At 40.0% G+C, this 9,733-nt stretch overlaps 1 protein-coding gene across 1 annotated transcript; it reads right to left on the bottom strand.

The window, feature by feature from the left end:
* Positions 1 to 1,890: 1,890 nt before the first annotated feature.
* LOC138896257 (uncharacterized) lies at positions 1,891 to 2,259 on the bottom strand. The gene has a single exon (XM_070181053.1). The coding sequence runs from the start codon at positions 2,257 to 2,259 to the stop codon at positions 1,891 to 1,893; it is 369 nt and encodes a 122-aa protein (XP_070037154.1).
* Positions 2,260 to 9,733: the final 7,474 nt, after the last annotated feature.

Genomic DNA, 9,733 nt, shown 5'->3' with positions numbered 1-9,733 from the left:
ACACAAGTTGAGGCACATAATACAAAGTTTCTCGAGGCCTTATGCCGCCGGACGAGATTTAAATTCTCAAAATGACCTGCCGGATCGTTACATCCTTCCCCTCTCAAACAAACGTTCGTCCTCGAACGTGCTAAGAATCACCTCGAAGTCTTCAAATCACTGAAAGCACATATTCAACATATACCCGTGGGCGACTCCACGTCACCCCAATCCACATACGCCTGACGACACCATCCCAACTATAATTCATCCTTTCTACCAACACCGGTAAGCCTTAGAGTCAAAATATCTCACCTTCCATTTATCTTCAAAAGACCCGATTCTAAATCCACAACCGGTATCAGCCTCAACTAGCTGTAACAACTCTTGCCTATACCCACAAGGTACGACCACACAATAAGACACATCACACATAGGCCCATCATAACATTTCTGATCATAATAGCTGCCCGAAATCAAAACCATCACCGACCATTAGCCTCATTTCCGTTAGCAACCTGTCTCAAACCTCCACCACGCTGATAATGATGCAAGAAACACGAAGGCCTCATAACTATACACCCGAATCAACAAGTCACAACTAATACCACCGGGCACACACCCCGCAAGCTAAAACTCAAGAAGCACCGAACGAAATTGACTGAATATGAAAAGAGAAACACATAAAGAAACTATCAAACAAACCCGACAGGCACAACTCTCTATCAATACTAACCTACAAAACAATATAACAAGGAAAGAATTAAAGCATATGAACAATCAGAAGGGTCCTATCCTGATATAACTTCCACCGCGGCACGCAACCCGGCTCAAACATATCAAATCACATGGAATCACGAGGGTCTCACCCTCAACTCTGAATCACTAGTCGAATATACATCATACTAATGGAAATCTTACACTAATTCAATTCTGCCAATAAAAGCTCAACACTTGCTAAACTCTCACCCCGGTAGAGTATGAAATCACAAATTGTAACCAATTTACTCAGGAATCACGTCAAACCTGCCGTAATGGACAACATGAATTCACTTCTAGTCTCGAAACTTTCGATAATGAATATAAACAAATGTAGACACGGGCTACCACTCATAGAGTCACCCAACAGGGGTAAACATCTAAACATAATACTAAGTCATAAACTCACCCATAGGTGGGGCAACAAGTAGGGGAACTCGCTCCGATATGCATGACCGAATCAAAATATGAATGGTGCCACTCAGTAACAAATCAAAAGCATACATGTATGACATCATCTGGCGCAGTGGCCTCAAGCCTACTATATGAAACACATCAACGAGTCGGGCCTTCCCCTCTTGGGCGCCCACTACTTGCCTGAATACTCTGCTGTGACACACCTATCCGGAGTCTAGGACAATCTCTCACCCTGTGGCTAGTATCTCCACACTCGAAGCAACCTCTCTACTGATGTGGTTGTGGGAACTGTGCGGTACGGGTACTCTGAGACCCATGAGCACCTAAAATACTGTGCGAAGCCTGAAGTGCAAACTGGACTGGCTGACCCACAAAACCTCTATCATGTCGTACCCTGCCTCCAAAATAAGGACCAGTAGATCTCTCCGGTCTACGAGGCCTCCTCACCTCCCTGTCCTCTCTCTCCTGATATCGCTTGTACTCTCTCTCATGGCCTCGCATGTCTTCTCTCTCTTGGTCCCACATGCCCTCTACTCGGCAAGCGATCCCTACCCCCTGCTGAAACAAAATATCTGACACTAAATCCCGAGCCATGCTGAACCGAATATCATGCCTGAGTCCCTTAATGAATCTACGGACACACTCTCTAATTGTGGCGACCAAAGCAGGTGCATGCCTGGCCAAATCACTGAATCTCACGGCATACTCTGACACTGACATAGTGCCCTAGCGCAGCTACTCAAACTCCGCACGCCATGCATCTCGAAGGGACTGAGGTACAAACTCTCTCAGGAACATCTCCGAAAACGGAACCCATGTAAGTGAAGCTAACTCGGCTAGGCTACTCAACTCATATGCCCGCCACCACTGGTAAGCCGCTCCCCTGAGCTGGAACATAGTAAAAGCAACCTCGCTCGTCTCCACAATACCCATAATATGGAGAATGCAGTGACACTCTTCTAGAAAACCCTGTGCACTCTCTGAAGCCAAACCAATGAATGTAGGAGGGTCATATTTCTTGAACCTTGCAAGTCTAAGCTGCTCTTCCTCAAATGTTGTTGCCCAGACCACAGGCTGAACTGGAACCACAGGCTGTATTGCCATGACACCTGGAACCTGACCAACATGAACTCACTGCTTTGGGGTGTGGGCGGCGGGAATCTGGGTTCCTCCCCCGGCCTGTGAAGTAGCTGGTGCAACCGGAATCAACACCGCCTGAGCTAATGAACCAAACATGCTCAAGAACTGTGCTAAGGTCTCCTGAAGTCCGGGGGTAATAACAGGTGCCTCCGGTACCTGCTCCCTAACTGGAACTACTGGTGGATCCTCAACTGCTGCTCTGGTAAGTGCTCTGGCTGTGACACTTACTCCTCGTCGGCCTCTGCCTCTAGCGATACTTGCTCCAGGAGCAGCGTCATCTATAACTGTAGCTCGTGTCCTCACCATCTGTGAGAGAATGGAATGATAAAAGTTCAAACTCCGAGATTAATAAGCTCGCACGATAGGAATGAAAGAAGTGATATTGTACTAATAGTTCTGTAGCCTCTCGAAGATAAGTACAAACATCTCCGTACCGATCCGCAAGACTCTACTAAACTCGCTTATGACTCGTAGCACCTATGAACCTAGAGCTCTGATACCAACTTGTCACGCTCCAACTTTTCCTCCGTTTGGGTATCGTGACGGCACCTACTCTTAGGGACTAGGTAAGCCTAACAATAATTAAAACAACATTATTTAAATAGAATCTCTTACAAAATCCCAAAACCGGTAGTACAAGTCATAAGCTCTACAGAGTGTTTGCTAGAAAACTTCTAAATACAACTGTCCAGATATAAGAATAAACAGTGCAAAATGAAAACTGGAAGGTGACTCCGAAGCCTGCGAACGCAGCAACAGGTTTACCTTGAGTCTCCACAACAACAGTCCACACAGCTAGCTAACGAACAAATACCTGGATCTGCACAAAAATGTGCAGAAGAGTGGCATGAGCACACCACAGCGGTGCCCAGTAAGTATCAAGACTAACCTCGGTGGAGTAGTGACAAGGAACAGTCAAGACACCCACTGGTCTAATAAACTGAACAGATATAAGTACATGAACAACAGAAGTATGATGTCTACATAAAGACTATGCAATATGGCTCACAGTACAGTGATGGCAATAATGAATGAAACAACAAGTATCATCAGAATATCATGAAAAAGACACAGAAAGGTGAATGGAACACAACCTAAATCTGAAATCACAAATACAACAAGGACAAGTAATAACTCAGCAACTACAACCGCTTTTACATCAGGGTTTAGTCAACAACTCCACGAGGTACCGAACCTCGGACAAATCACAACTCACGGGTCTCAATACCTGAACTCTAACAGTTGGCATCCTATGCCCTCATAACATCTCATAACCGCACTGACGACTCACGTGCCAATAGAGCCATTCTCACATAGAAGGCAAGTAAACAAGGGTGAGCATTTATGCTCAACAATATCAAGAACACCTCTTATCCGATAAGAGTGCTTAACTACGTGTATGCTTGTGTAAGTGTACTACCATAATCCATATCAGCAATTAAGCATAAGGAAAAAGAACGGACATCACGTAGAATATTTTTCTCACAGCTTTCACAAGATAAAGCTCACACAGGTACATATACCGCTATACAAATATCAACAACAAGAATGCCCCCAGGCCACAAATCATCACAAATCAACCCCTGATACAGCCCACCTTGTCTCGCCACGTGTGCAATAGTAACATAAATGCCCGCCTTGTCTCGCCACACGTGCATAATATTATTCCCACCTTGTCTCGCCATATGCGCAACCCACATATATATATATATATTTATATACATATCCCACCTTGTCACGCCGCATGTGCAAATAACAATGGTAACAATAGCACGGCAGAAACCTTGTGCAACCCCATAATAACAACCGCACGGTAGAAACCTCGTACATCACCACAACAAGTACAACAACAACAATTACAATAATACAAAGTACGACAAGTAAATCAACTCAAGAACTTTAATTCACAAAGAAATGGTAGAACCAATTCACAAGGAATAACCACAGTAAAGAATGCTAGGCGTAAAGAAAATAGCTCAACAAAGGGAAAACTAATGTGTAGCAACAATCCCACAATATACTCTTCAACAACAGGGAAGCTAACATGAATCAAATAATGCCAAATAAAACAGACTAAGATATAGGATATCTAAACTTCTTTTAAGGTTGAGGAAATTACGAAGGATATTCAACAATTCAATTAAGGATAACAGCGAAAAAGTAATCATAACCTCAATTAAGACTGAATAATTATAGGATGAAATAATATAAATTCCAAAATAAAGATAAGCAGTTATGAAAAGATAGCATGGCTATAAAAGAGAAAATAATTTCAATTAAGGCACATATGAATCAAGTAACGATAATAGTGGATCATGAAGCAGTTTATTCTAATTAAGCTGGTAGATGTGAATCTAGTAATTAAGATATATAATCATAACAAGAACAACTGCATATTCAATGAATACAAGGACCTAAGAACCCTAAAAGGTCAACTTCTCACAAATAAGTCCGGGCACGTACTCGTCACCTCGTGTATACGGACTACAATCAACATAGAAGACTTAAATCCTAAGGGGAAGTCCCCCACACAAGGTTAGACAAGATACTTACCTCGAACCAAGCTCAAACAATCGGTCACAATGCCTTTCCACGAATATCCGGCTCTGAATGGCACAAATCTAGCCAAACACAATTGCATAACATGAATACAGCAATAATAGACTTATCTAATCAATGAAATCAATATTTTAATAAAAATTCCGAAATTCTCCTAAAAAAGTCGACCCGGGCCCATGTCTCGGAATCGGTAAAAATCACAAAATATAAACACCCATTCAGTCACGAGTCCAACCATATAAGAATTACTCAAATCCGACCACAAATCCCCTTTCAAAACGCGAAATCTTTATTGAAGAAGTTCTTCCAATTTTTCCCAATTTCAACCCCAAAAATCCGAAACTAAATGGAGAAAACAACTATAGATTAATGGAGTACAACCAAAAAGGAGTTAGGAATCATTACCCCAAAGCTTCATCTGAAAATCCCTCGAATAATCGCCAAATTCCGAGCTCTCAAGTCCAAAAACGAAGAATGAAATCAAACTCTCGAATTCTCTTTTCTGCCTAGGTGTGACCGCAACTGCGACATAATTATCCGCATTTGCGCGACCACGGTTGCGCATGTCCAACCACACCTGCGCTTCCTCTCGCTTCTGCGTGCCGAAATTCACTTCTGCGGAGCCGCTGATGCGCACAAATTCTTCGCACCTGCGGAGACTGTCAAGTCCAGCTCTTCTCGCACCTGTGCCTCAATTTTCGCATCTGCGGGTATTGCAGATGCGGAATTTTCCTCGCACCTACGACCCCTGGCACTCCTTCATTTTCCCGCTTCTGCGCTTGCCTCTCCGCACGTGCGCTTCCGCACCTGCGATCTCTTCACCGCAGGTGCTAAAATACCAGAAGCCTAAAGACTTAGCAGGAACACAAATCAAATTGGGGTATAATTCGTGATTTTAGCGTTGTTTGATATGATTTAAGGTTTCGACTAAGTCCGTAATATGTTTTGAGACTTGTTGGTATGTTTAGACGGTGTCCCGAGTGGCTCGGGTGAGTTTCGGGGTGGTTTCGGACCATTTCTAGGCCATTTTTAGCTGCTGGTTTTTTGCCACAGAGGTATGCATCGCGATCGTCGACAAACGTTCGCGATCGTGAAGAGCAATTTTGCTGTTTGGACACTGTGAATCGCGATCGCGGAAGCCTTTTCGCAATCGCGGTGAGGAAATCTCTGTTGCACTGACCCGACTTTGGAAGCTTATATCTCACAATCTAAAAGGAATTTGGAGATGATTCCAAAATAAAAGTTGTAGCCATTTGTCTTTAGTTTTTAGAAACATGAACCATTTGTTATTTGGAGTTTTGTACAAAAAGTTATAGTAGATATACTATAGGCTGTCTGGGAAGAGTTTGGAAATCTCTGTTGCACAAGGCTGACTTTGGAAGCTTATATCTAGCAATCTATAAGGAATTGGGAGATGACCAACAAATGAAAATTACAGACCTTGGTGTCTAATTTTCAGAAAGTTTAACCATTTGCAATGTGAAGTTTTGTACAAAATGTTATGACTATTATACTAGAGGCTATCTGGAATTGCTGGGCACTTGTTCTTCGCGATCGCGAAGCATTTTCCGCGATCGCAAAAGGCAAATTTTGGGCTGAGAAAAGTTTTGCTTCACAATCGCGAAGCATTTTCCATGATCGCGAAGTGTAAATACCTGGGCAGTAGCTATATTTCGAGCTTTCAGCCATTTTTAACATATTTGGAGCTATGACATTCGGATTGAAGCGATTTTCACCGTATGGATTGGGGTAAGTGTTATATATCCTAAAGTGTTTTTATTTCATGAATCTATGATTATATTCATCGTTTAATTCAGATTTTAATGCAAGAAATAAAGATTTTGGCTAAATCTTTCAAAACCAAAAATTTAAGATTTGGAGGCCGAGTTGTTATCGGAATTTGATAAAATTGGTATGGTTGAACTCGTATCAGAATGGGTGTTCAGATTTCATGAAAATTATGTCAGTTCCGAGAGCCGAGCCCCTCGTTGACTTTTGTTGACTTTTTGGAATAAATGTTTTAGTCGACGTATTATTATCCGAAATTATTTTCGATGAATTTTAATGATTTTGTACAATTAATTTGGATAGATTTGAGTTGTCCGGAGGTCAATTCAAGCAAGAAGGCGATTTCAGAATATCGGCGTAATTTCAAAAATGTAAGTATCTTGCCTAACCTCTAGTGGGGGAATAACCCCTTAGGCATTGAGTCTTATGTGGACATTGTGTGATTGGAAGCCGTGTATGCGAGGTGACGAGTACGTACTCAGGATTATATGTGCAAATTGTATTGATTTAAAGTTTTAGGCATTTTTATGTATTAAGTTGGATAATTATTGGCATAAGTAAATCCTTGAATTATCACGCCACATTCCTTATTTGTTAAGTTTGTATTTTATATAATAATTTGGTGTTACTGTCACTTGGATTTTATGTGAATTTCATGTGTTTGTTGATTTGATATTTTTCTTGGAATTAAATTCATGATGGGATCCTTATCTGCAAATATTTATTAAATAAGTTTAAATTTAGGAATTAATATAATTATCAAGAATTTGGATTAATTAAGGCGTTGCCCTATACTGAGTATTTTTCACCTTTGTTGATTGTTTTGAGGTTTTATATACGTTGTGTGGATCCTTGGGCTATTTGTTGAGAAATTTATTAATTCTGCTACATATTTGGTATTTGGTTGTGGTCGGTGGCAAATTGTGATATGAATTGTTGTATTGTGTTGTGGTTTAAACACTCTCCTTGATGTTATTTATACTTCCTACCTTGCTTGTTAATGATATACATGTTCTTGGTAAGGAAGAGTGTAAAGCACGAAGGGTGATGCCGTACTATTTGAGAGTGTAAAGCACGAAGAGTGATGCCGTGCCATTGAGAGTGTAAAGCACGAAGGATGATGTCGTGCTATTTCATTTATATTATCAGGTGAGGATGAGAGTAAAAGTACAAAGGGTGATGCCGTGCAAATATTTTCATATTATCATATATTCATGGCACGAAGTGTGTTTCCGTGCAGGCGAGGACGAGAGACATACATTATATTGTGAAATCGTTTTGTTGTGTATACATTCATGCCTTTATCTTGAGATGTTATTGTGCACCTATATTTTCTATGTGACTTGTAGTCGTTGTTGCTTCCTGTGTGCCTCCACTTTATTTCTTTTAATGTTATTGGCATTTCTCCCACCTAGTTGGTACTGTTATATGTATGCACGGCGAGAAAGATATAAATGCATGAAGAGTGTTACCGTGCCAATTGATTTGATCTACATATATATATTGGGTGAGAATGAGACAAGTGCACGAAGGTATTGCCATGCCATTTGATGTGATATGTTGAATATATTTCTCACACCAGGAAAGTTAAATGAGGCGTCACATGGTGACTTTTATTTGAAAGAATTATATTATAAATATATTTACTTGAAAAAAGTATATTTGAAAGATATTTACTTGAAAGAATTATATTTGAAAGATATTTACTTGATTTGATAGAATTATATTCGAAAAATATTTATTTGAAAGAATTATAATAGAAAGATATTTATTTGAAAAAAGTATATTTGAAAGATATTTACTTGACAGAATTATATTTGAAAGATATTTACTTGATTTATTGAAAAGGATTATATTCTAGAGACTTTTATTGAAAAACTTATAGATAAAAGATGTATATTTTGAAGGACTTGATTAATTGGTTGTACATGTGGTTATTATTCGTTTGAGTAATATTTATGCTGTTCCTGTTGCCTTGCTGTTTAAATCACTAGTTGATTGGTGTTTCTATCACTGCTATTTGTTTTCTATTATTTTTGTATGCTATATTGCACATATTATTTGACTAGTGAGTGTCTTGACTGTACCTCATCACTACTCCACTGAGGTTAGTCTTGATACTTACTGAGTACCGACCGTGGTGTACTCATACTACACTTCTGCATATTTTTGTGTAGAGCCAGGTATTGAAGATATCGGATTCAGACAGAGATTAGAGTATGATCGCAAGGATTCAAGGTAGGACTGCTTGGTCATCGCAATCCCTTTGAGTCTTTTCATTTTATTGTACTGTTAATTTCTTATTCGATTAATACTGTATATTCGATCCTCGAGATAATTCCATGTATTCAGTTAGAGTTCGTGACTCGGTATTACCAGTCTTGGGAGGTTTTTAAAATTATTTCCGATGTTGGTTTCGACACGTGTATTAAATTATATCTTTATAAAAAAATGGCTTGAATTATGATTATAATCGGCTTACTTAGTATTAGAGACTAAGTGCCATCACGATACTTGCGGTGGGATTTTTGGGTCGTGACAAGTTGGTATCAGAGTTCTAGGTTCATAGGTTATACGAGTCACGAACGAGTTTAGTAGAGTGTTACGGATCAGTACGGAGACGTCTGTACTTATATTCGAGAGGCTACAGAGCTAGTAGGAAAAAAATTCACTTCTTTCATTCCTTATCGTGCGACATTTATTCAACTTGAAGCATATATCTTATGTTCTTTTGCATCCACTCGTGTATGAAATTGCGCACTCAGTATCAACTATGCACCAACGGTTCGTGATACTACAGAAGGGTTATAAGGGAGCCAAGGTTGCTCAACTATTATTACAACGTGTCGTCCAGATCGAGAATACGAAAGTATTGAGAGATTATTCAGTTGTGCACATTGGGGTGTAACAGGTTCTGACATCTGGTTGATAAGTATGATATTAAGAAGGTTTAATTAATTGCCTAATCATCACAATTGTGGTAGGGTCACGAGGCGGATGTAGATATGAAATAGTTGGTGGTATTAAAGACTATGTAGTTCGTATGAGATTTCTATTTAGCGAAGGGTACATACGCAGCCAAGGCACTAGA

This window comes from Nicotiana tomentosiformis, chromosome 7 (assembly GCF_000390325.3).
Source record: "Nicotiana tomentosiformis chromosome 7, ASM39032v3, whole genome shotgun sequence".
Lineage (NCBI taxonomy): Eukaryota > Viridiplantae > Streptophyta > Magnoliopsida > Solanales > Solanaceae > Nicotiana > Nicotiana tomentosiformis.
Note: the sequence above shows the minus strand (reverse complement) of the source record. Positions and strands in the feature narration are given on the sequence as shown.

What these genes read in the sequence shown, in the direction of transcription:
- LOC138896257 (XM_070181053.1), bottom strand. Translation starts at nt 2,259, where the DNA reads ATGGCAATACAGCCTGTGGTTCCAGTTCAGCCTGTGGTCTGGGCAACA.